General features: G+C 47.7%; 10 protein-coding genes across 10 annotated transcripts; 6 read left to right on the top strand and 4 right to left on the bottom strand.

Annotated features, from left to right (window-relative positions):
- Positions 1-2,223: 2,223 nt before the first annotated feature.
- On the top strand, positions 2,224-3,878 carry F9C07_2626 (galactokinase; the record flags this gene model as incomplete). The annotated part of the gene is made up of 2 exons (XM_041289877.2): positions 2,224-2,879; positions 2,936-3,878. The coding sequence occupies 2 exons, from the start codon at positions 2,224-2,226 to the stop codon at positions 3,876-3,878; spliced, it is 1,599 nt and encodes a 532-aa protein (XP_041142997.2).
- A 545-nt stretch (positions 3,879-4,423) lies between these two features.
- F9C07_2627 (ribonuclease H2, subunit B) lies at positions 4,424-5,692 on the bottom strand (the record flags this gene model as incomplete). Its single annotated transcript, XM_041284793.1, has 1 exon — positions 4,424-5,692. One exon carries the CDS (start codon positions 5,690-5,692, stop codon positions 4,424-4,426), a length of 1,269 nt encoding a protein of 422 aa, XP_041142996.1.
- Positions 5,693-5,947: 255 nt separating this feature from the next.
- F9C07_1262902 (protein required for S-phase initiation or completion) lies at positions 5,948-9,072 on the top strand. Its single transcript, XM_041284803.2, has 2 exons — positions 5,948-6,211; positions 6,274-9,072. The coding sequence occupies exons 1-2, from the start codon at positions 6,202-6,204 to the stop codon at positions 8,700-8,702; spliced, it is 2,439 nt and encodes an 812-aa protein (XP_041142995.2). The 5' UTR covers positions 5,948-6,201; the 3' UTR covers positions 8,703-9,072.
- A 411-nt stretch (positions 9,073-9,483) lies between these two features.
- On the bottom strand, positions 9,484-10,885 carry F9C07_2629 (uncharacterized protein; the record flags this gene model as incomplete). The annotated part of the gene is made up of 2 exons (XM_041289866.1): positions 9,484-10,087; positions 10,140-10,885. 2 exons carry the CDS (start codon positions 10,883-10,885, stop codon positions 9,484-9,486), a joined length of 1,350 nt encoding a protein of 449 aa, XP_041142994.1.
- A 241-nt stretch (positions 10,886-11,126) lies between these two features.
- F9C07_2630 (uncharacterized protein) lies at positions 11,127-11,408 on the top strand (the record flags this gene model as incomplete). The annotated part of the gene is made up of 2 exons (XM_071510987.1): positions 11,127-11,140; positions 11,225-11,408. The coding sequence occupies 2 exons, from the start codon at positions 11,127-11,129 to the stop codon at positions 11,406-11,408; spliced, it is 198 nt and encodes a 65-aa protein (XP_071363867.1).
- A 76-nt stretch (positions 11,409-11,484) lies between these two features.
- F9C07_2631 (putative DASH complex subunit Duo1) lies at positions 11,485-12,378 on the top strand. The gene is made up of 2 exons (XM_071510988.1): positions 11,485-11,819; positions 11,892-12,378. Exons 1-2 carry the CDS (start codon positions 11,526-11,528, stop codon positions 12,339-12,341), a joined length of 744 nt encoding a protein of 247 aa, XP_071363866.1. The 5' UTR covers positions 11,485-11,525; the 3' UTR covers positions 12,342-12,378.
- A 134-nt stretch (positions 12,379-12,512) lies between these two features.
- F9C07_1262788 (uncharacterized protein) lies at positions 12,513-13,563 on the top strand. The gene is made up of 4 exons (XM_041284800.2): positions 12,513-13,050; positions 13,110-13,152; positions 13,208-13,310; positions 13,364-13,563. Exons 1-4 carry the CDS (start codon positions 12,683-12,685, stop codon positions 13,432-13,434), a joined length of 585 nt encoding a protein of 194 aa, XP_041142993.2. The 5' UTR covers positions 12,513-12,682; the 3' UTR covers positions 13,435-13,563.
- A 1,556-nt stretch (positions 13,564-15,119) lies between these two features.
- On the bottom strand, positions 15,120-18,191 carry F9C07_2633 (putative cell division control protein; the record flags this gene model as incomplete). Its single annotated transcript, XM_041289852.1, has 7 exons — positions 15,120-15,289; positions 15,351-17,157; positions 17,207-17,305; positions 17,356-17,568; positions 17,621-17,907; positions 17,978-18,082; positions 18,149-18,191. 7 exons carry the CDS (start codon positions 18,189-18,191, stop codon positions 15,120-15,122), a joined length of 2,724 nt encoding a protein of 907 aa, XP_041142992.1.
- A 1,922-nt stretch (positions 18,192-20,113) lies between these two features.
- F9C07_2634 (putative efflux pump antibiotic resistance protein) lies at positions 20,114-21,756 on the top strand (the record flags this gene model as incomplete). The annotated part of the gene is made up of 4 exons (XM_041289865.1): positions 20,114-20,182; positions 20,232-20,621; positions 20,685-21,547; positions 21,603-21,756. 4 exons carry the CDS (start codon positions 20,114-20,116, stop codon positions 21,754-21,756), a joined length of 1,476 nt encoding a protein of 491 aa, XP_041142991.1.
- A 514-nt stretch (positions 21,757-22,270) lies between these two features.
- Positions 22,271-24,365, bottom strand: F9C07_2057456 (uncharacterized protein; the record flags this gene model as incomplete). Its single annotated transcript, XM_071508598.1, has 4 exons — positions 22,271-22,681; positions 22,736-23,024; positions 23,074-23,500; positions 23,555-24,365. The coding sequence occupies 4 exons, from the start codon at positions 24,363-24,365 to the stop codon at positions 22,271-22,273; spliced, it is 1,938 nt and encodes a 645-aa protein (XP_071363865.1).
- Positions 24,366-25,108: the final 743 nt, after the last annotated feature.

Here is a 25,108-nt window from a genome sequence, read left to right as displayed (position 1 = left end):
TATTAATACTATTACTATTAATAAATTAAAAATATATAAAAAAATACTATAATAATTTTTTAATTATTTTTTTTTAAATATTTTTTTATTTTTTTAAAAAAATATTTTAAATTAAAAATCTATTTTTATTTTTATTATAGTCTAAAATTAAAAGTAAATTTAAAAATATTTTTAAAAAGTTTAGTAATATAATTATCTATTAATAAAATAAAACTAAATTATTAATAATTTTATAAAAATTCTTTATTTTATAGTTAATTTTTTAATTATTAAATAGTATTTTTTAAATTTTAAAAAATTTTATTTTTTTAAATATTTAATTTAGAAATAGTTTCTAGAACTATTTCTATAAAAAAAAATATATTTTTATTAAAAATTTTTAAAAATAAAAAAATATCTTTATTAAATAATTAAAATAATAATATTAATAATATTTTTAAATAATTAAAAAAAAATTAGAATTATTAGAAAAATATCTATTAATTAAAATAAAAAATCTATTAATTAAATAAAAATATATAAATAAAATATTAAATAATAGATATTAAAAATAGAAAACTAATTTTTAATTTTTTATTAATAACTATAGTATTAATTTATAGTTAAAAATCTCTAAGATTCTCTATATATAATAATTAATTTTTCTAAAAAGACTACTATATATTATTAGAAAAATAATAAATATAGATACTAAAAATACTATTCAACCACTGGAATATCTATATATTTAGGACAGGGTATACTATATAGTCACCTTATATGATTATTATTATTTCTGTGACAAGAGGCGTGTTTGTGCAACGTGGTGCAAGGGTCTATACCGTATTAAGTATCTAGCGGACTAGAATAACATCACCAGTAATGTCGAACAATCTCATTCCATAATTTCATACTGGTCCCATCTGACTCGCTACGGCAGCTACCGCGCTTTCGAACCCACTACATTAATCCTTCTATGATCGAGAGTTAAGCCTGCAACCAAGGTTGCACCGAGACATTCAGAGTGCTCTATGAAGGCTCTTAAGATGAGTCCTATAGAAGGGACTTGACAGGCCAGTCAAAGGGCTGTCTTCGATACCTAGCTTCGGTGGTCAGCTTACCTTTGAAAATATAGATGACAGACTGGTAGGACTGGGACTTCAAGAAAGAATTGCCTTGCTGAATCAAGATGTAGGAGAGCCAGGCGATAACGCGGGCGATCAATTTGTCTAATAGGTGGTTTTACGTCGTTCTCAATATGAGATATGCTACGCTCGGCTCAGCCATGCGTTTCTGTAGAGATTATTGTTGTATGTCAATTTTTGTTTCTTTCTCTTTTCTGGTTGCCAGGCTACAGTCTTGGCGAAGTAATCCAGCATGTTCAACTTAGAATGCCAACACAAGTGAGCTGTATTTCTCTTGATCAAATTATGGGTAGATATCTCTATTATCTTGCTTTCTTTCTGTTCACGAGAAAAATGGGGTTTAAACACTAGGACATGGGCTATACCTGGTGTAATAGAAGATGTGTTCCCTGGAAATAAAAGAGCTGGGCAGGTGTGATGTGGTGGGGTGATCGACTGGCCGGGTCTGGGTGGTGCGCCGTGCCCGGTGTTTTTTGGACAGCCTATTTACTTGGGTAGATGCGAAGGAATGTCGGTTAATTTCATCAGACTCGGTATAGCCGGCTCATGGCAAGAGTCACCAGAAGCATTGAACCGGGAACCCAGACAGCATGGGTTGGGAAACAGTGTTAAAGTTGGGAAGGAGAGAAAAAGAAATTACTATACAGAGTAGAGTACTAAAAACAAAGAGAAAAGCTTGTTTCAAGAAGGAGACGAAGGTGCGTCGGCTATAAAAAGACATGCTTCGGGGGTTAATAAGGCGGCAGGCCGAGAGAGACTCGGGAGAAATGTGGGGTTCGGTTGAAAAAGCTGGAGACTCGGAGTCCCGGTGAGCGCAGAAGCGTTCTCCAGGCACGGGATCGCGTGGGCAGCGTTATTAACTTGTTCCCCGTTAATTCCGGGCGGCCAATCACCCCCCGGAGCTGGAGTCGCAGGGTTCTTGTCTCGATTGCGGGGCATTTCCTCTTCTGTCCATTTTTCCCACCCCTCTTATGATCGCATTTTTCTCTTATATTAGCACCTTGGTTTAATTAAATACCCCTCCCCATCCTCCCCCTGCTTCTTTGTCCTCTCGTTTTCTTTCCCCTTTCTATCCAACTCGAACAAGCATTCCCCCGCCATGTCAACAACCCCGCAAGAGCTCGTTCCCCAGACAGAGAACATCGCTGAGGTCTATGCCACAGATGATGCCTCGGTCACCTCCGTTTCTCCAGAGCACCAGACCCGTTTCAATGGTCTGATCTCTAAATTCAGCCAGCTGTACAACCATCGTCCCGACTTTGTCGCCCGCAGTCCTGGCCGTGTCAACATTATTGGCGAGCACATTGACTACAACCTGTACGATGTCCTTCCCACTGCTGTCAGCGTCGACGTCATCATGGCCGTGAAGGTGGTGCCCTCCAGTGGAGAGCCGTTCGTGAAGATCGCCAACGTCCAGCCCGAGAAATTTCCCTCTCGCGAATTCACAGTACCCCGCGACACTGATATCGAGATCGATCCTAAGCAACACGAATGGGTCAACTACTTCAGAGCTGGACTTTTGGGTGCCTTGAAGTTCTTGCGCAAAACAAAGCAAGATGGCTCCTTTGTGCCTGCCAGCGTAGAAGTTCTTGTGGATGGGAATGTGCCCCCTGGCGGTGGAATCTCCAGCAGCGCGGCTTTCGTGTGCTCGAGCGCGCTGGCCGTTATGAAAGCGAACAACCACAATGTCTCCAAGCAAGATCTGCTTGACCTCGCTGTGGTCTCGGAGCGTGCAGTTGGTGTGTACTCTGGCGGGTAAGTATTGACAACCTCCCTGTTCACTACCATCTACGCTTCCTAACACTCTACAGTATGGACCAGGCAGCCTCCATCTTCTCCCGTCGCGGATATCTGCTCTACACCCAGTTCTTCCCCAACTTCTCCGTCCAGCACGTCCCCATTCCCAAGGCCTCTGAAGAGATTACCTTCCTCATGGCCCAGAGCTTCGTCACCTCTAACAAGGCAGAGACCGCGCCCCGCCATTACAACCTGCGCGTCGCAGAATGCACCCTCGCCTCCGTGGTCCTGGCCGCTCAGCACGGCCTAACCCTCCCCAAGGACAACAGCTCCCTGGGCTACAGTCTCCGCAACTTCCACGAAGAGCTAATGCGCAAGGAAGGCCGTCTCGGCGACCCCCTCGAGTACCAGATCGACTCCGTCATCCAGACGACCATGGAGCTCCTCACCCAGGAACAAGGCTACACCCGCGAGGAGATTGCCAAGCTCCTCGGCATCACGGTCGCAGACCTCGAAGCCAAATACCTGTCTTCATTCCCCGTTCAAGCCGAGCGCTTCCTCCTGCGCCAGCGTGCTCTGCACTGCTTCACCGAGGCTCGTCGTGTGCTCGACTTCAAGGCCTGCCTTGCTAAGGCGACTACTCTCGATGAGAGGCGCATCGAGTATCTTGGACAACTGCTGAACGAGTCTCAGGCTTCCTGCCGTACTCAGTATGAGTGCAGCGCGCCCGAGGTTGACGACATCTGTGCTATTGCCCGTCGGGCGGGTACCTGGGGCAGTCGTCTTACTGGTGCTGGATGGGGTGGTTGCACTGTGCATATGCTGCCGCAGTCTAAGGTCGATGCTGTTATCAAGGCTCTGAAGGAGGAGTATTATCTGAAGAAGTTCCCCGATATCAGTGAGGAGAAGTTGGCCCAGGCCATGGTTATTAGCAAGCCTTCTAACGGTTCCTTTGTGTATGTCTCCTCGCCTTGGCTTCGCTATGTTGTGGATCATCATGATTGTGCATCTTGCTAACTTGCGCTTCTAATAGGGTTACTGGAGAGGCCATTGCTCAAGTCAATGTTTAAAACGAAACTCAAGGGGAAATCATTAAAAAAGAAACAAAAAGGGAACGGGATGGATGAATTTGAATCTCGAATTAATACTGTATATAGCCTGTCTCTAGTCCGTTACTGAAATATTATTGGCGCTAGCGTCAAATATGCGGACATTACCCGCAGACCAGAGGGTCACGGTCATGTCGTCTATTACCCTGAGAAGCCTAGTCTTGCCCGTGTTTGTAAGAGATTCTTATCTTCTCGTGATTATTACCATCGCCGACTCGCTCGACTTGTGTAGGTCCCAATTATTACTGAGTCTTCCGGGTTCAATGACTCTGCTCGTATTCCGTATAATCCGGGATTCTGAGAATAAGCAGAATGTTCTCCATTCCAAACGAGGAATCGAGACTGGATAGTCATTGATAGCCAGAAGACTGAACGGCGCAGCCGTCAAGTGTTGGCATGCAACTGCCAACATGAAGTCTGATTCTGAGCAAAATAAGGTTTCATACACACGATTCAAGATTTCTTCTTGGCAGCCGCCTTTGAAAAGAAGTCGCTCATCTTTTTCATTCCGGTGGTATTCACCTTTTTCAGATCTCGGACTCCACGGGACTCTCCCGCCTTCTTTTTCTTCTCTTCTTCCTCCTTGCGGCGCTTCTTGTCCGCCCGTGACTCGGCGCCTTCGTCGTCATCGATATCACGCTTCCGGCTGAAATCCCCTAAAGATCGTGACGCAAGCGCCTCTGCCCGAAGCTCGGCCACACGCTTGAGGTGATCATGCATAGGTTTGAAGTCTATAGGGCTCTCGGAGCTGGAAAGTAGCTCATCGACCTTAGTGCGCAGAGCTGCAGACAGGTAAGAATCCTTCATGAAGGTTATAGCGGTCGAGATCCTCAGTAGACGAGCCACATCATCTGAAACAGTTGGCTCATTGGGAGGCGACTCTGTAGCAGGGGTGGACACGTCCGAGGGCGTAGGAACCGAAGTCGAGCTTGCTGTTGTTGCCGGTGTCTCTTTGTCTTCCTGCGGCGCTGTTTCGCCGTCACTATTACTATTGGACGGCGCCGCATTGGTCGAGGCATCCTCTCGTTTGACAGCCATTAGAGGTGTGGACAAAGCTTGGCGAATGAAGCGTTCTTCCATGCTGGCAGGAAGTCCCAGTGCTACCATCCGCTCTGCTTTGGCAATCAGTTCCTTAAGGAGTTTGGCCTCGCTGAATCGGAACAATTTTTCATCTCCTGCCTCCATCGAATCGCAAATAGCCTCGGCTCGCGCCTGTAAGACATTCTTGAAAGATTCGTCGTAGAGAACGTGCTGGAAGTGGTTGGGTAGGTCGTCTTGCGAGTCGATGATGTCGTCAAGGGGTTGGAATAGGCCTTTTGCCTGTGAAGACTTCGGGCATAGTAACGGAATCAGGAAGAAAACCACATCTATGGGCGTCGCAATTAACAATTGCGCAGTTTTCGCTATACTCGCATTTCCGGGCTTTGAGGGTTTTCCATCAGGTGCCGTGTTGTTCTCCGACTTTGGGGAAAAGAGGACACTTCGTGGGGACTGCGATGATGATGTGACTACGGTGAATTCATATATTCCCAGCTTTGGGCAGAAGAAATAGCGAGTGAGTTCTCCGGTTTGGGGATTGGGCAATTGGAGGAACCGAGCTTCGTCGCTGGCGGAAGAAGGGAGGATGAAAGTCTTGCCGGGTTTCTCAGTCGTCAGCGGTGGTTTGGAGGGCTGTTCCGGCTTTGATTGCTCGGACGAAGGAGCCGACGATCGAGTGCGCATGGTGAGTGTGTTGGTAGGACTTGTCTGAGAGAATTGGAGTTTCAAAATAAGAATCCTAAGGCTCACTACTCTAAAACGCGTGCCTGAGATTCATTTTAACTCCGACGCGACAACTTGAACACGCTTCCCCCGCAGCCAATCACAGCCGCAGCAACGCCGACCAGTAGAAAGCCAAGCGACAACCTTTCTGAATACTAACTCATGCAACTCACCGTGTGTTGTATTCCTTGCTGATGACAGAAGGTTTCCTGGTGAATGTTCACGTCTCTTCACTCCCTGCTCACCCCTTCGCTCTTCAAGTGTCATTATTTGTTGCGCAGTTGTCGATTTCTACTTCTATCCCTCAATTGGCATTCCCCGCATCATTTCGCGCCTGAACATGGCCAAAATCCACGGGAAGGCGCAATCCTAGATCAGATAGTGGCATTCTTAGCGTGTCGATAGTGGTAGGATCGGTGTGGCGCTACCGCATAGCCTTCTTTCCCAAAGACAAAGAAAAACATAGACCGATGACCAGCAGTGAGTACGAAAAACTTCCTCATCCCTTCCGCGGACATTGACTGACGAAACCCTTGCCGAAGTGGTCGACATCTCATGGCCCCCCAAGTCCCCCAGGGAAGCGCTGCTGAGCTCTCCTAGCGGTCGAAAAAAGTATGAAGAAATGCAGCGGCGTCGAGAAAATTTTGGGTCCCCTCTCAAACGTTCAACTACAACCCCGGACCTTCGAACCAGGTCGGAACAGCTCTTGGAGGACGGTCTAGAGGACGAGGATGAAGATGACGATGAGGAAACGCTGAAATTGAAGTTAGCAGCAATCGAGGCGCGACTGAAGCTGAAGCAACTTCAAAAAAATCGTGGGAGGCCAGGCACTTCGGGATCAGACACACACGACAGAGACGGCGCGCTGTCCAGACCAGGGTCGGCGGTTAGCGCCTCGTCACGGACTCAAGATAATATACCAAGGATGAAGGGCGCGAGAGACGCGACTAGCAGACTCGAGCCCAATGATGTGCAGGTCCCATTGTCACCGACACGACGTCCGGTAGTCGCAGCTCCACCCGCCTCCCCGCGAAGGTATATACTCGGCATCGACAAGGGCCTCAAAGGCAGTGATGTTTCCCTTAAGCGACCCCCAAGCTCAAGGACTACTGGCCGACCGACCAGCGGGGGTGGTATTCGAGACGGTATGACTTTGCATTCCCACACTGCTCTAACGCAGGCTTTGGCAGGGGAACCAGGAAACCGCCCCAAGAGCTTCAGTGAGCGAATGGCCGAGAGCAGATCTGCCGACAAACTCCGAAGGGAACGGGCAGAGAGGCTACAAGTCAACAGGAGTTCAGCGTTCCAATTCGACAAGGCAGAGGTGGACGCATTCAAGGCGGCAGCCGAGGCCAGGAAGGGGTCACCTACAAGGTCACCAACCAGAAATCGACAGACCGAAAGCTTCAGCCGAGAAGACATTCTGCGGTCATGCAATAATCTCAAACCTGCAGGTTTGAAAAGAAGCCAGACTCTTCCCAGTGTACGGAGGAACCTTGATCAGGATGAGCCCGGATCATATCTCCATAGACGAAACCAGAAGTCTGAATCGGAAGCACAAGCAGCTTCGTCTACAAGCTTTGAACATACCGGCTCGGATGAATCTCGCGAAGGGAGTGTGCTAGACAAGACTCCTGACGCTTCGAAATTCGAAGCCTTTTCCTCACTCCACCTTTCTAACCGCATTCTACCTCACTCCTTTCTAACCCGTACCCTTGCTGACAAGAAGGTCCTCCGGATTCCCGATCTTCTGAGAACAGTGAAGGGGCCTGCCTTTGAGCTCCCTGAAACTATCAACGGGGACTATGTGGTCTTCGGAATAGTAGCCTCGAAGTCAGAGCCCAGAGATATTAAAGAGTCGAAAAAAGTGTCCGCAAAAGAAGCTGATCCTTTTGACGAAGGACTCAACAACAACAGCAGATACATGTGCATCCAGCTCACGGACCTGAAATGGACCATTGATCTTTTCCTTTTCGATACTGCTTTCCCGCGATATTACAGACTATCTGAGGGGATTCTCATCGCAATCCTGAACCCAACCATTTTACCCCCACCGAAGCACAAGCTAGATACCAACAAATTCAGTCTCGCAATTTCATCGTCTGACGACAAGGTCCTGGAGATAGGCTATGCGCAAGACATCGGCTTCTGTAAGGCCGTCAGGAAGGACGGCAAAACATGTCAGGCTTGGGTTGACGCCCGTAAGACCGAGTTTTGCGACTTCCACATCGATATCCAAGTTCGACGCACCCAGTCTCAAAGAATGGGCGTAAACGGCGGGACAGGCATGTTCGGTCCCGGTGGACGCTCTGGACCACGAACCGGCTTTTTCGGTGGAGGCAAGGGGAAAGGAGAAGGACCCCGAAAGGGACTGAAACAAAATGGTGCCCAGTACGATTTCCAATCTCAGTCTCTATACTACGTTGCGCCGGCCCCCAAGTCTCGAGCTGGCAATAGCTCCTCCTTCGTTATGCCAGGAGGCCAGTCTGCCGCTAGACTTATCGATGCCGATGACGAAGACCCATTCATCGCTGCAGGCAGAATGGGTCGCGGAATGGAAAACAAAGAAGAACGATTCCGTAGACGTCTTATGGAACAGCAGCGTGAGCGCGATATCGCCCAGAAGCTCACGTCTCGGGGAATCGGCATGGGCGCCGAATATCTTCGTGCTCGAAATTCCGGGAACATCTCGTCTCCTCTTCCGGAGAATATCACACCGGCGAAGACAAACCAAAATGCGGCGGAGACCCCTTCGAGTCACTCCGGCCTCCTGGGTTTCAGGAAAGCAAACACGGTGAAGTTAGGCCCGTTGAAGCGCGCTCACGATGGTACACATGGTAGTAGCGTGAAAAAGACCCGCTTCATCACCGCCAAGGGTATCAAGGAAGCCGGACGAGATAGCCTTGGAATGTCCGAAGCGACTAAGACAGGCTTCGATGATGACGATGACGACGAGCTTGATATCATATAAGACTGTACGGCAGATGAACATAGACGCGAAAAGAACCAAGACCCACAGGCATGTTTTGATGAACACTAACGTCCTCCATAGAGGCTCTTGGAGTTGTTGGAGTTTCTTTCTTTTCTTTTTTCTTATGTTAGCCTTGTATGTATTATTCGACTCGGCACTTCTTGTACTTTGATAGTCTCTTCTGGCTGCCTTTATATTTCTTACTTCTAGCAGGCTACGGAGTATGTTATACCTCTTATTGAATCCATTCCTTTTTGAAGAATAGCCTATACAGCAATATACAAATACTATAACTATATATGTTTAGCTACGTGGCTTTGAATAGGAAGACTAGACAGAAGTATTGAATCGTATACCTTCTGGAACCAAATGGGGGGGGGGCAGCAATTTAGTAGATATGATATTGGTTGTTCATTGGATATCTAAACTAAAGCTATCGAGAGAAGAGCTCAAGTACACGCCAGGCTCAACGAAGGAGGTAGAAAAACACATGAGAAACAAAAACTCCATCCAGTAACGTGCTTGCCAGCCAAATACCTATCCTGTCCATTTACCCATTCCCATATCCCATTCCGACTGCAGACCAAAGACTGGATTGTATGAACAGATGTAAAACTGAGTGCAGCCGGACTATTAAAAAAGTTCTTAGCCCTGAAATATTGGCATTCAAAAGCTGACATGTCTGGATTAACCAGAATCGCCATTAGAAAAAGATGCGAAATTCAGAGAGCATCAAAAGCCGAATTACATCGCATGCCAACAACATCTGAGATTATGTAAGTCAGGACGGTGTGACAGCAGCTCGACTTCCTCTGGTTCTCTTGGTAGCCGGGCCACCAGGGCTGCCAGCCGTTTCAGCGGCGTCCCTCTTCTTGGCTTTAGACCCTGCGGGCACAGGAGTCGGTTTCCTTCTCAGCCAACCATCAAAGGGACTGACGCGTTTCTTTTTGGTCTCTGGGACCGTAGGTGTTCGGTGCTCCGGATCATCACGCTTAGTTCGAGAACGCAACGAGCGTATTGTCGCACCTGGCGAGGGAGGAGTTTCAACAGTGTTTGGTGGAGGAGTAACTGGTCGCTGCTTCATCTCAACGTCGACAGGGCGATCAACAGTTTCTGCTACATCAGGAACGAGCATATGGTCTTCGATGTCAGTAGCTGCTTCTTCATCGCCATCGCTAACATGATTTGACGGAGGTGCGCGGTCATTTGCTGTGGGAAAGAGCACACGAGGCTTGATGGACGAGCGGGTGAGTGGTCGAACGTTGGCAGTGATGTCTTCGTCCAAAAGATCTGGGCGAGCTGCGAGCAAGCCCAAGTCGTCATCGTCATCATCCCCATCACTGTCAACTGGGTCGACAAACTTGCGGAAAATTTTCTTGCCACGGCTGCGGGGCTTGTTAGTGAGTATGCTCGACAGATCTCAAAGAATATACTTACAATACATAAGTCATGCCATCATCACGTTTCACTGATTCGTCAACTTCCTTGTCGCGCTTACTTTGCTCTGCCCTGCGTCTCGAAAAACGTGTAGGGACAGTGGGTTTCTTGCAGAATGGGTTGTCTTCGCTCTGGTCTGGCTCTGGAATCCGGTCACGAGAGTCGGTGTAAATCTGAATATCGGATCCGCCCCGAGCATTATCGTCAAAGCTATCCAGGGAAAAGCCAGTGTATTTTTTGCTCTTCTTGGTACGTCCAGAGGGCGGAGGAAAGAGAACCCGTGCTGTGTTCCCAATATCACCAACCGCTTTCTTCTTGGGCGTTTTCGCAGGTGTTGGCAGCATTCCCTGTGACATGGTAGTCTGAAATGCGTGTAAAGGATGGGTGGAGTTGGAAGGCTCGGAGATGCCGAAAGGATCTGAGTCGTCTAGTTCAGAGGCGCCATCTAGTGAATTTGCGGCAAGGAAGCTGCCAATTCGATCGGATGTCTTCTTGCGGGGGGACCTGCGGGCAGACTCAGGTGGTGACATTGCTCCCAGTTCCTTGTGTTGCTTCTTTGTACTTTTGGAACTTTGCGACGGCGGAAAGTTCGGCGGGGGAGTTGTGTGCCTCTCTTTCGATGCCCTTTGACTAGCTAGTCTGGCCGAATGGCGCGTAGAGTACGGTTCATATTGGTCATATCCGGGTCCATGTCGTGGAGTGGGAGGCACACGCAGAGTTGACGGCGGCGGAGGTGTCGTCGCCATTGTGAGATATTCACTCAGAACTCGGGTTATCCTCAGGTTATGCACACAATATATCGAACCACAATGATTGAAGACCAAGTTCGTAAGAGCGTTTGTAAGACGTGGACGTTGTGAGCGGTAAAATTGGGCGGTCGCGAGTCCAAGGGGGCACCAAGGGAGGAAAGACGCGCGCGAGTACGCCAAAAGCCGACCGAAGGAAGGGAAGAACTCTGAAGCTCTCCGACCAGCGATCAATTCGTGTATGGAGTCAAGTGGGTAAGATCCGATGAATAATCATCGACAGAAAAAAGGAGAGAATTAAATTAATTAATTCTTATCGAGCGATAAAGGGAACGATAGCGATGGTGGAGAGGAGAAACGAGAGGGTTGGAAGAAGTTTGGTGTTGGTGACGGGGGGAGCAACGAACGAGGAATGCTTGACGTCGAACCAGCCACACTTTTAACTGTGAGGCTGACCCAATCATTCGCCTGCCCCACCGCCCCTCCTCAGGCATTGATTCACCACTACCGCCTTAGGTCTTAGGCGACGATACCTGGACTTTATCTACACGTGCAGAACACTAAAATAGTCCGATTTGTTTGCTGTCCCTCTCTCCCTCGAACGCCCCTCCACTACCACATATTCACCTCCTCACAAACAATGACTTTCCGTAGCACTGCGGAGGAAATGGAACGACTCCAACTCTCCGATGAAGACACGGACGACCTCTGGGATTCTCCCTCTAAGCGGGGCACTAGGAAAGTGAATCGAACACCCGTTAAAGAGGAGAGTACCACGCCCCCGCCCATTTCCTCTCACGATGGTGAAACGCTGTTCGACCGCCAAGAAGCGCGCGAGGCAGCCTTGCGGAACGAGTTACAGACTGTCCGGAACATCAATCAGGTGATTGAGAGCCTTCTAAGTAGCCTTGATCGGGCAAAGGGTAACATGGACGTATGTCGAATCTTTATTTACTTTCCTAGTCAAGGCATTTCCAGATCGCTAAGTAAAAAACTTGTACAATAGACTGTTTCGCGTACGGTTGATTCCGCGTCAACATTACTAAACACTTGGACGCGAATTCTCTCCCAGACAGAGCATAATCAGCGGTTGATCCTCAATCCAAACTGGCAAGGTGCTGTTCAAGATGTCGCCGACTTGGAGAACGAAGAACGCCTCAAGCAACAGGCCGCGGAAAGACGTGAACGAGAGTTGCAGGAACAGAGGGAGGCCGCGGCTCGGAGAGCCGCGGAAGAAGAGAAGAGAAGAACGCAAGCCGCTGCTCGAGGCACACGTGGCAGGGTCCGCAGCAGCGGTCTGGGAAGAACACCAAGTGTCTCCTACTCAAGAACCAATCCGAGTGCAACAAGGACCACATCAACTGCGACAAGAGGATCTACAACCACAACTACACGGAGACCGGTCAGTGGAATTGCCCGAGGTCCTAGCGTTACGCGCGGTCGAGGTAGAACCTGAAGAGCTTTGCATAAATGACAACGGGACGCGTTCATGTACATTATGAGATTTGAATGAGGTAAAAGGTTACAATATGATACCCAGGAGCATAGAACGGTATACAATTCTTTTTCCCCTTCCACTTTCTTCTTTTTTCTCTCTCCCTATGTCTTTGTAGATTGGTGTAGTGCAGTCGTAAACATGATACTCGGGAAGGAGAATCATCAACACGACGCGTTTTCTGCCTCAGGCGCCAAGACGTCACCGCCATCACGAGCGGCCGATAAAGCTTTACCACCTGATAAGAACCGCACGCCATAATTCCGACGTCCACCTCGCCTGCGATCACTATATCGAGCGCAATGAATTTCGCTCCTTATCAGGATGAATCGCCCGAAGTTGAACGGGCAATGTCGCCTGCCCTCGGCGATGCCAATCGCGTGAAATCGCCCATTATCAGATCTCCTGTCGGCTCTCCTCCGGTTCCAGGTTTCGCATCCAACGCGCTTCCGTCACCGAGTCACTTCGCCGGCAGTGGTCAACCAGGAGCAACTGGGTTTGGAAACAGTGGCTATGGCGGAGATGTCGAAAGTGGGAGATGGAATATGGGAGCTTTCGATACGAGCCTACCCATCCGTATGGATTTTGAAGCTATGCTGGCATATCTGCTTCTGCCTCCTGCGGGTGGTGTCTTCCTTCTGCTAGTTGAACACAAAAGCGATTATGTACGGTGAGTGTCAAAATTAATCCGAGTATGTACTTCTTGGCAGATTTACTAATGTAATGCAGCTTTCATGCATGGCAGTCAAGCATGCTTTTTACCGTCATGTTTGTACGTCAGGCCACGTGTTCGACCTCGGATGAAATGCGCGCTTACAGTTCTCTAGATCCTTCATCTCATATTTGCTTGGTCAAGCTTCTTCTCATGGACTCTGTTTCTATGCGATTTGGCCATGATCGGTTTCTTGAGCATGCGTGCTTATCGCGACGGTAAGTCAAAGACATAGGCTGGGAAACGCCCTGCAGGACTAACCAAGTCTCAGTTGACACGCTTGATCACTATGAAGTTCCCATCTTTGGCCGTCTGGCAAACTCCTTTGTTGATGACGAATAAACCTAATTCCTCTTTCAATGGCGATGCATCCGTTTCATATACCCCCTATGTTTCCTCATGCCGACAAAGCATCGCCTTTTCCATGGAAAAACCCCCAGAATCTACCCACTGGGACTGGACTTTCCAATGTATAGTGATAATCAGAACGGTATCCATTTTACCTACCTCCCAGAACATGTCTTTTACTAAGTGGATGGTGCATCCATCAATCTGGCACAAACATTGAGCACAACTCCACTAGTGTATATACACAAGCCTATGTACTCTAAATCCCTGTGTTCAAGCCACATCTTTTCCGTGAAGGATTCATATCCACTCGGTATTCCATTCTTGCACTCAAGTTGCTCACGCAGTGCACTTAACCCACGAATTCACAGGGTCAATGTGGAGTTAATATGTTCACATTTCCCGCAATATCCCGTCCTGGAATTCACTTCCAGACCCCAAGATAAACCAACGACTAAGCTATGCTATACACAATTTCTCCCGTGTTTGTTTCCTCATCTACACACTCTCCAGATTAAATTCAGATAATCAGACTAAACCCATCCATTCCGTTCTTTATTATCGAGTTGTCGAGCTCTGGAAACCACATCTTCTGCCTGTATCTAAGCTCCGGAACAATTCCTCTATCGAGCCACTCTTTTCATGACTGAGCCCTAAGAGCCCACTCTCTACGCACATATCTTACATACATCCTAAGTTCAGACTTAATCAAACGAACTCCAATCTCTACTTCTCAGATACCCAATGTGTCGGGTTACACGTGTTATCCACAAGGAGTGCGGTCATGTCAACGACCACGTCGAGATGGATTGTAACAGACCAAAGCTCAAACTCAAGGATGCTCGGTGCGATGCTTGGGATCAACCGCATTGTGCCATAACCTACGTTCGTCTTTTGAAATCCTCGGAGGGGTACGAGTGCATGAAGTGCAACAATGAATTGTCTGACGATGAGATATCGGAACGCTCTTGACTCGTGGCTCGAGGTATACGCAGCCCGTACTATTCTAGTTTGGAGTTGAAACAGAACCAATAGGCAGTCATACGAATACGTGGGCTGAGGTCTTCTTCGACAGGCTAACGAGGCTGCTCTGGGACGTGCTGGGAATGTGCGTTCTGGCTTTTCTTCTATATTACTTGTTGTTGCTCCCTATATGGAGGGGAAGTGAGTGGTACATTCTACTGCCTGGCTAGACCAGTAGCATTTCGGCGCAGAGGAAACATATGATTTAATGAGCATCTTCAATATTTGCGTGCATTACAATGCCGTTCGAGATCACTAATCACTAATCACTAATCAAATAATTATTACTCAAATTATAGAAGATTGTAAGACAGAATCGGACAACGCAGGGCAGGAACCAAGGGATAGTCCTCGGACATGCCCCTGTTGTTGTTGAGATACAGGAATAGACATCAGACCAAAATCGAACGCTGGCTTCTCAAGAAACTGAAATCCAAAGGAAAAAGAGGGTAAAGGGCAAACAGAAGGTATGGGTCAGGCCAAAGACAACAACTGGGTGATATCAATCGCAAGCAATCTGGAACACAAAGGAAAAGCATGTGCACCAAAAACATAGAGAATCACATAGAAGTCGTGTAAATCCGTATCTACATCATGAACACATAATAAACATCGTTCACCTGTACACAGGCTGTTGTTCATGAAATGGACATTATTTAGATAATTTGCAAGTAATTGCTGGGGACCAAACCGGTCCGTCCACGGGTGGTAGTAACTTCAGCTTCCCACCAGCCGTCGTCTTGAAGTCGAATGACCGATAGAACATCACCTTTGGTGAAACCCAGTTCTTCTGGGATGGCAGCAGTATAGCTGTACATGGCTCGGGCTGTAATCAAAAAGTTAGCTAAAAGCCTCATCACGTAATGGCAAGGGTTCCGTTGGCTTACCAAAGTGGAGAATGGGGCGACCATCCCGGCTGAACTGTCTGCCAGGATCCGCAACGGCCAGGGTCCTGCTCCTGGACCTGCTTCTATGGCTTCCTGCGTCATAGAAGGACCCTGGTTTTCCAGCTTGCCTTGGCGAACCGTGGCCACCACCGTACATGTCGACTTGATTGGAGAGCTGCAACTCCATACCTCCAGCACTCGAGGGGCGGGCCTGTTGCCTGAACTGTGGCTGCGGTGAAACGCCACGGCTCATGGGATTTGGAGAAGTTCGCCTTGGGTACTCATGGGGCGAGTATGCTACATCAGCTGGCCGCTGGGGCGGGGTAGATACAGTCGGTGACTGACTGAACCGACTTCTCATGCTGCTGGATTGATATGTGCTTGGGCTCGGACTTGGTCCTCTGCTTGGTCCTCTGCTGTACTGACTCATGCGGGTATCTACGCGGGGGCTGTTGACTTGAGGGCTTGCGCTTCGTCTTGGGGTAGGAGATCTGGCACGAGGTGCGTCTGATTGTGCACGGTTTCTAGTTGCGAGTCCAGAGGTGTTGCCGCTACCACGAAGCATGTTATGCGTTTGTCCTGTGTACTTCTGCGTCGTCTTCTGCATTTGCGCGGACGTGAAGGCGGGCTGCGGGGCATCTAGACGTTTCACCGAAGAGTCGTTATATGCCGGGGGCGGAGTCGCCACAGATGCGCTGCTGTAATTAGAACTAGGAGCTGAAGGGTTTGGAGTAGCAATGCCATGATATCTGTCGGCAGAGATCCGGGTGGTGGGCTGTTTGCCCGCGACTTTCAGATCAGCCAAAGCACGTGCGATTGGATCAAGCTCTTCTTCTGCACTCTTCGCCGCCTGAGGTGCCTTCTTCTTGTCCTTATCGGGCGATGCCACGTCAAATACATTGTTGCCGACATTGAGCTGGAAGTTGGCTCTCGGGTCCACCGGCTCAGGACTATTGGATAGCTGATCATTTCCAGGAGCAGCAATTGGTGACTGGGGTTGAGGCGCTTTGGTTGGGCTCGACGGTTTTGAATCCCATGTGCCACGAGAAGGCGTCTGTGACGGGCCAGAGTTCCGCTCCTTGTCATGGCGACTCTTACGTCGGAATGGGCTGTTGCTGAAGAAGGCGCTCCTCTTCTTCTGAATTTGTTTATCTGTCCCCATACCATGAAGTGGCACGCCATTTGTCGGCTTCGTTGGGGATTGTCTGGCACTGGGTGGTTCCTGACTAGACATCGATGTGGGATTAGAGACCTCACTCTGGGAATCACGGCTCGATGGTCGGTAGGCGCTGTTTGTGCCAGAGCTTCGCTCAGAAGGAGGTCCGGTCCTGCAGAACATGGTCATACCATCCGTTGGATACGCATTGTGAGGTACACTGCCAATCTCTCCATGCTCGCTGGGGTCGTAGTTCGGCGGCAGTTGACCACCTCGGCGAAGATCCAAGGGCGCTGGCTGTTGAGTCGGCTTCTGCGGAGTGACGGTAGTTTCCCTGCTTGTAGGCGTAGGAGGGTTGTTATGAGCCATCTGATTTGCCAGGTCGGACTGAGGGTCGTGATGTGATTCATAAGTCGACGGTTGCGGGGAAGAACTGCGAAACGCTGGGTTGATCGTACGCTGGAATTGGGCTACAGAGAAGCCATCTTCTTCCGAGACCTCCGAGCTCGTATCGTTGATATCACCCCGGCAGAAATTAATGAATCGGGGAGGGTCTGGGATATCCTGGCCAGTTCCCCTTTCCTTGATGAAGTATACAATATCCTTCTCAACCTCACAGCTTTCTAGAGAAAGGCGGATCTTTTCGCACGACTAACAATCATTTAGCAGACATTCCAGCTTCGTAAAACGTGGCACATACAGCATCGTCGCTAACGCAAACAGTAGACGCAATGTTCGCATAAGCCCACAGGCTACTCTTAGTAAAGTCGAGTCTTTCCTCTTCGAGGTCTTGGAATTTCTAGACAATCATTAGTTCCATCCACCACTCGGGTCGTCTTTCGGACATACGTCACAGGCTGATTTCCATTCTTTATTCCAGCGACCAGTGGTCTCTTCGAGCACTTTAATGGCAGCTTCATACTCACTGCTGCTGGAGGCCAGCTGTATCTGCGTCTTCTCCAGCTTTGCTTTGTTTTTGCGTTCTTCCTGTCCCATGACCATATGTCCCTGGGCGAGATATCCCTTGATCCTTAGGCAGTCTTGCTCATATCGATCCCGGGTCTATAATCTAATCAGCACATGTCCATCGTCGAAGTATGAAGCCTGATCTTACCTTATTCACTGTTTGAGTCTGCTGCATCTTGGTTTTTAGCAGACGCTCGATCCCTGTTTGTATGATCTTTCTTCTCTCCTTCGATCCACCAGCAAACGCTACCAGTGGTTCTTCCAGCTCCCTTTTCATCTGTCCCGCTATAGCTCCGTGTGCCTTAGCGATGGCCTCTGTTTCGCCGCGGACAACGTCGAAGGACGATCGAAGGGAGCCTAACTCGGTCGACCCGAGAGGTTTTCGGCAAAGAGCCAGAAGCTTGCGCGCATATTCCTCTTCAATGGCAGCACGGACTGTTTACTTTATTAGGATCTCCTCACATTTGCCCATTACCATGATCAGTCCGCCATTCGGAGCACGTACTGTTATAGAACGTCTTAAGTTCATCACAAGAAACTTTGGCAGTGTGCATGCGTTCAAGCATGGGCCCAACACCTGCGTCATCCTTGCCCCAGAAGTTGTTGGCAACTATAGTAGTATAGAGCGTTAGTAGGGACTATTTCTAATACCATTGGATCTGTCTTGAAGTCATACAGGACATGGCCACTGTTGGCCCATCAGCCACTGTTCCGGGCATTGTGTTTTGCAGATTATGGTCGGTTAATCCTTCCGAGCTTTGGCCAGCCTTTGCTCATCTGATTACCGGAAATTGAAAGAAAACAAGGATCAGGATCGAATGCAGTCCAACAAATAAGTAAATGAAGGCAATACTACAACCAGAATAAAATTCCGGAGAATTAGGGAGGCAGGAGATCAGTCTGGAGAATATCCCCGGAGACGGCACAGGAGAAGAAGGGGGAAAGGGGGCAACGAAAGTCAGGAACCACAGAAAGAATGTTGCAGAACAGCACACAATGGAGTTGCTGGATCTAGTGGAGTTGAACCAGGTCAGGTAAGGTTGAGTCTGGAATGGATGCCGGGTGATGTTTACAGCTCCACGTTTCTCGGGGCAACCACTGGTCCATCACGGGGCACGTCATTTTAAGGTATTAAATGTACGATACCGTGTACCGTCGTGTCCGCGGCCCACGACCTGCCACTCAATTTAAGAGAATTCAATAGTCACGCTGGCCCCCCGTGACTTGGCGCCCGTTCTGACATCCAGGGAATGGGACACGCGCTTCAAACCCGTGCTGGCAATCCCAATCACTGCTTTCAATTTGCTCTCCCTTGGAAACTTTACAACGGTTTGGGTAGTAATTGACGACGCGGCGCGATTGCTGCCCATTTGCTGCACGAGCCAGTCAGGTAGGGAAGCGTGCTTCCATCACCGTGGTTCAATTTGAGTGCCAGCCACAGTCAAGTATAGGTTGCAGATCCATACAGATTCCCAGCCCACTGGAAGTATCGCTGACAGTCCCAAACTGAACCCAACGCGCCTTTCTGCCGCCGCTTTTGAGTTTCGCCTGCCAAGACCAGTAATGTACGGAGTACTCAGTACGAATAGCTCCAGACTCCACCGTTAATTGGATCTTGCCTCAGGCATGCCAGCTCTATCTATACTATGGATATCGATCCAATCGCTTAGCCCTACTACACATTCTTGAAGTCCTTCCGCTCTTACTCAATCTATAACTCTTCTATTAGAGATAGAACGCTATTCAACAAATGATCTTTAGTCCTATTTTTTTTTTTAAATAGAATCCAAAAATGGAAATAGCTATTTTTACGGTCAGTTTTTGACTCTCGACAACCAATATCTGTCCTGGTAGGCCAATTCCCACGACCTGGACTTACCTCCACGCAGGACCATCTCCCTACGTTCGACAATTTGCGCATGCTTAAAGATCTTAAAGAAATACCGCAGAACCTCTTTATATACACTGCCTTTGTATAGTATCTTTTATTGAGAAGACTTTGCTAGATAACGAGTATAAACACCTTATTAATTACCTGCCAGAACGTCTGGTACAGGATCGAATACTAAAAGTATACGACCGCTTCATTATCTAAATCTATACTAGTACTACCGAGTGGTTCTTCTACTTATCCTACAGAACAAGGACACCAGTGTCAAGACTTTAAATATTTCTGTTCTCTAAGAGACCTCCACGTCTTCTTAAATTGTGTTGGTGATGGGAATTATTGTTGGATAGGATTTAATTTGATAACACAGTTTATAATATAAATATAAATAGAGACCTTAAAAAAAGAAGAACCATCTGTAAGCCCTCCCTGAATAGATATGGTTGTAACGGCGGGAAGTTTTATAGGTACGACCCATGGAATCTGAATCGTAGGTTTAGATTTATGTGATATGTTGGTCTTATGGAATACAGGGCCCTGGTTGCCTATATGATAACATAGCCAGACGGAGTTGGATGTGAATATTCGAACTCCGTGATCCAAGTTTTACTCCGAACGGCCTCGCCGGGGCCGTTTTGAACTCCGTCCTTCATCAGGATCCTAAGCCTGAACATCCGGTTATATATCCATGATTTCTTACTAACTTCTTGTTTCTACCCTCGTCCCAGTCCTCTTCTCCAGAAACATACCACCATGGCCGACGACGAAAGCACCATAAAACGAGAGGATCGTACGACAAACGACATCACCGAAGATGGACTTGTAAGTGTACCAAACGCATGACCAATGGTATCAGGAGTAACCTATACAGGTCACCTGGGACGGACCCAACGATCCAGAAAACCCGAAGAATTGGGCTACCCATCGAAAATGGCTGGCAGTTATCTCAATTTCAGGCTTTGTCCTAATGAGCCCGCTTCCAACCACTATTGTCGCTCCTGCTTTAGACATTATTACGGAAGAGCTCAATATCACAGCTACTGTTCTGAAACCTATGATTCTGTCAATCTTCCTACTGGGATACGCTATTGGGCCCATGTTCATTAGTCCTTTGTCGGAGATTTGGGGCCGAACAGTGGTGCTGCAGACTTTCAACTTCCTGTTTCTGGTCTTCAACTCGGCGTGCGGTGTGGCGAGGACTATTGAGCAACTACTTGTTTTTAGGTTCTTTGCTGGCTTGTTTGGGAGTTGTACTGTTGGTGTAAGTTATCAACAAATATGGCTTCATTTGCTTGAGAATGATTTCTTAACTTCGGTCCTAAAGATTGGAGCTGGAACTCTCGGAGACTTGTTCAATGCCAGTGAGCGTGGTAAGGCCATGGCAATCTACAGTATATTCCCTCTCGTCGGCCAAGTCCTGGGTCCCATTGCGGGAGGTTTTCTATCTGAGCGCATTTCCTGGCGTTGGGCATTTTACGTGACCTCTATAGTAGACGGCTGTGTTCAACTCTTCGGTCTTTTCTTTCTCGACGAGTCATACACGCCGGTTCTGCTACGCAGGAAAAGAGATCGACTCACAAAAGCTGGAGCCACAGGTCTTTATACCGAACATGACTTTCCAAACAGTTCCAAACTTGACATGATGCGAACCACTATGATCCGTCCGATTAAACTCCTCACAACGCAGCCTATAATACAGGTCATGGCAATATACCAGGGCTACCTCTACGGTAACATCTACATTCTCTACGCCTCCATCGCAGTTCTTTGGACAAGTCGCTACCACGAGCGACTAGACATAGCCTCACTTCACTACCTCGCACTGGGCCTCGGAACCGTCTTTGCAGCAGAAGTAGCAACACACATCAACGACCGCATATTCCGTATTCTGGCAAAACGAAACAATGGAAATGGTTTGCCTGAGTTCCGCATACCTATTATGATACCTGCTACTGTTATCCTGGCTATCGGTCTGTTCTGGTACGGCTGGAGCGCTGAAGCTCGCCTCTTTTGGCTCATGCCTGACATCGGCATTGCACTGTTCGCGGCTGCCGCCTATATTTGCACTGTCTCAAACAACATCTATGTTGTCGATACGTATGGACGGTACTCGGCTAGTGCTCTTGCTGCGACCTCGATGCTTAGATGCTTGGCCGGATTTGTATTTCCGTTGTTTTCGCCTTATGCGTGAGTTTTCGTCTTTCTCGTGTGACTAGGTTGCCATTTCTGACCTGGGGTATAGATATGAGCGGTTAGGATATGGTTGGACATCCAGCATACTGGGTATCATTGCACTGTGTATTGGTCTTACCGGTGTTATCTTTCTGTGGAAGTTTGGGCATATCTTAAGACAAAAGAGCCCGTACTGTGCAAGCCGCGATGTGGATGATTCTTGATCCACAGAACCCCTAATAGATCCTTCAGCTCAAGCTGAATCTGGTATAATTTTGGATTATAATCTTGCATCCTTCAAAAACGGGAAAAAAAACCAGCAAGGATTATCTCAAGTTGGATACGATAGTAATGAACTCCTAGGAATTGTGGTTGTGTACGAGCGTTCTAAACTCGATTCGTTGCGCAACTAACATAGTTATTGAGGGGCATTTCGATGGGTCGGAGCAAGCCCACTATGGATCTAGCTTCTGCTTCAACGAGAAACACCTGCCTGCATAGCGGGATATTTCAGCATTAGCTTTCAACAGAGAGCTTGATTAATGGTCATCCATGATATTCGCCTCCACCTTAAGACTGGATATAGTGATTTGATTACCACTCTTATCAAGGATCTCGAAGACAACTAGGGCCGCTAAGACTTTGTAGATAGGTTTTTTATCTTCGTCTTCGTTCTTGGATAGCTGAGCCGGGATGCTGACATGTCCAACAATACAGTCCAAGTATACCTCTCCAGAGCTACAGTTCGATGGCCGAAGTATCAAGCGTCAAATCCCCGCTTCCAATCCAATTGAAGAAGTCATCGGAATCAAGAGACTCGCCATCGAGTCCAGAAGTAGGCAAGAACGGCACGCTGGCCGCAGTCCGCTTTCCCACCGTTTCTGTCGTTAATGGTTTGCGATATTTGGGGTCAATTATCTCGCCTAGGATGCCGGATAAGATTGCATGTGCCCATTTGCAAGATGTTTGATTGACTTCTCGGCGATTGATGCTCCTTTGAAGATTCGAGATAAAAATAGCGAGATTTTGTATGACCTCGGCACGAGGAATCACGTCGATCCCTGAGTTTGGAGTGTCGAATGTACGATGTAAGTCTTTGAGTAAATCGACTGCCAAGATACTGGCGCCTGGTAGCCCGTAATAGAGTATCTTTGGAGAGCTTAGTCTCGAACCAAACCAATATGTGAGATATCAAGCACTTACAGACCAAGATATGTCTCGCTGCATGTTGAAGACTTGATCAGAGAGCGATACTACCTGTAAGGATGTATTCAGCAGCGACCTTGAGGCCTTGTATAGAGGTTCCCGCGTCCACTGAGTCTCATTCACAAGCTTTCGATGTAACAAGAAGCAGTTGTACTGTTGGTCCATATAAGTTGTCATCACAACATATCGTTGTGGAGGAGGAATGTGTTGAGATCCAGTGAGCTCGTTGTACTTTAACTCTTCCGGAATCTGATCCCAGACAAACTCGTGTCTGGTTAATATATCTCTAAATACTGGCCATTAGCGGAGTTTTATGAGATTTGCAAGTCACTTACTGAGTTAATATCTCACTATCATTGGTGAAATGTGTTCGAAGACAAACCCCAAGTACCTCCTCTCGGAATTGACTAACTAGCAGCTTCATCCGTCTCCAGGTTGCGCCGCGAAATTGCCGTTCTAGATTCCAACCATTCGCATCGACATTGTGCAATGAGCTATGCAGCTCGTCACCCTCTAACAATAAAACACCATCGTCGATATCAGCGGGCATGACATTGGTACAGTGTGAGCCCGAGATTCTTGGCGGCCGGCCAAGAATAGTGCTAATAGTTTTATCCATTGAATATATTTGGGCGGCATATCTCCTTCGCATCTCAAGTTGGTAGAATGGATGTATTTCCTCAAATGTGGAATTCTGGTGGTGAAGTCCAAGGGCGTAGAACATACTCGAGAGATCGCCCATACAGCGCCAGAATTGGAAACCTATAGTATCCACCTTGAGCACAATTCTAATTATCCTGTCTGAGTATCACTTACTCATATCGCCGTACACCAGATTCTTCAGGCAGGCGTCTCCATAGAGCAGCCATAAAGCCTGATGGTTAACACAGGTGTACCTATAACAGACAGAGGTACAATATTCCACTGCTTCAGCGATCTGATGGATGAAACCGGGTTTCTGGGCGGGAAGCGATCTTGGTGGCTCGTTTTGCTTATTGATATCGTACTTGAGAGATACTCCAAGAATAGCAAGGACAAAACCAACAATCTCCCACCTGAGATTGGATCCAGTGAACAAAGTATGGTAGTCCTTGGCTGGAACAGGCGTAAACAGATTTAAAGGCTTGGAAGTGTTTACAAACAGATCTAGAGCAAGTTGTCGTAGGCGACTGCCTTTTAGCCCGTGAATAGTTTCTTGTATCGATAGGACGCAAGCTTTAATAAATGGATCCGGTACCATGCATGTATAGGAGAGCTCAAGGTACCTGTAGATACAATTTGTGAAAGCTGGAAAGTTGACCAGTAAGTTCAATACAGCCATGCCCTCTAGGATTTGTTTTTCCGGGATTTGCTCTTGATTGTGGTTTGCATTACCAATCTGTAACATTGACTGATTGCGAAATTGCCCCGCAAATGAATCAACAATGTCCTGGTCATCATTAATGATAGCTGGAAAAGCTGTCGAGCCAAAGAATTCAATCTCAGCGGAAGGAGTAGTTCTAGGTGCCGATGATGAGGATATGTTCGCTCTTGGCGAATGTTGCACATTATCAAGAGAGGACGATGAAGACAAGGACAGCCTTGCGGACTGCGGCGCAGGGTTTCGGCCGCCACGCGGTCTTGTCATTGGAGCAGGATGGTAGACGCAGCTCCTTTCCTTGTGACGAGAGACGCATCTGTCACAGACAGGACTTTTATGGTCACAGCGAACCTTGGCTATTCGACACGGCTCGCAGGAACGAGGCTTTCCATTGCGTCTTGTTTGAACCAAGCTTCGCGGAGTCATACCTGAAACCCAAGTCGGAAGGCCATATATGTTTGGGTATGATTACTAGGACCTTATACAGAACTCCAAGCACTGGTGGAATATCAGAGAATCTTTGAGATTTGATAGCCGGTTAAATCAAGTGACTTTGATGCAAGCGCACTAAACCTAAATAACCCAATATGGACAAGGATGATGGGCTAACAATGTACTCAGTGTACTGGTACCGTACTGTATTCATCTTAATAAACATGGGACAATACAACATGCTTTGGCAGTAGGTCGCTTAAATACCATGTGTGTATTATTCTTACAGTGCTAGAAGCTTGAACGTTATCTATGAATTATATTAGATTCTAGGAAAAAAGCTCAATTATTATTACTAGAGCTAATAGATATAATCTAATTATTTTCATAAAGTATTAGAACGATCTCCGTTTTGGATTTCTTGACTCAATGCTATCTGACCGCTGATGCAGGATATTCCTGCTTCTTCTCTTCCACTATGGTGCAAAGGCAAAAGACATATCACAATATAATTCTAGTGGTGATCTACACCCTTGCAGATGCCATTCCTAGCTGGCAACCTTATGCATTTCTGATCA

Source organism: Aspergillus flavus, chromosome 2 (genome assembly GCF_009017415.1).
Source record: "Aspergillus flavus chromosome 2, complete sequence".
Lineage (NCBI taxonomy): Eukaryota > Fungi > Ascomycota > Eurotiomycetes > Eurotiales > Aspergillaceae > Aspergillus > Aspergillus flavus.
Note: the sequence above shows the minus strand (reverse complement) of the source record. Positions and strands in the feature narration are given on the sequence as shown.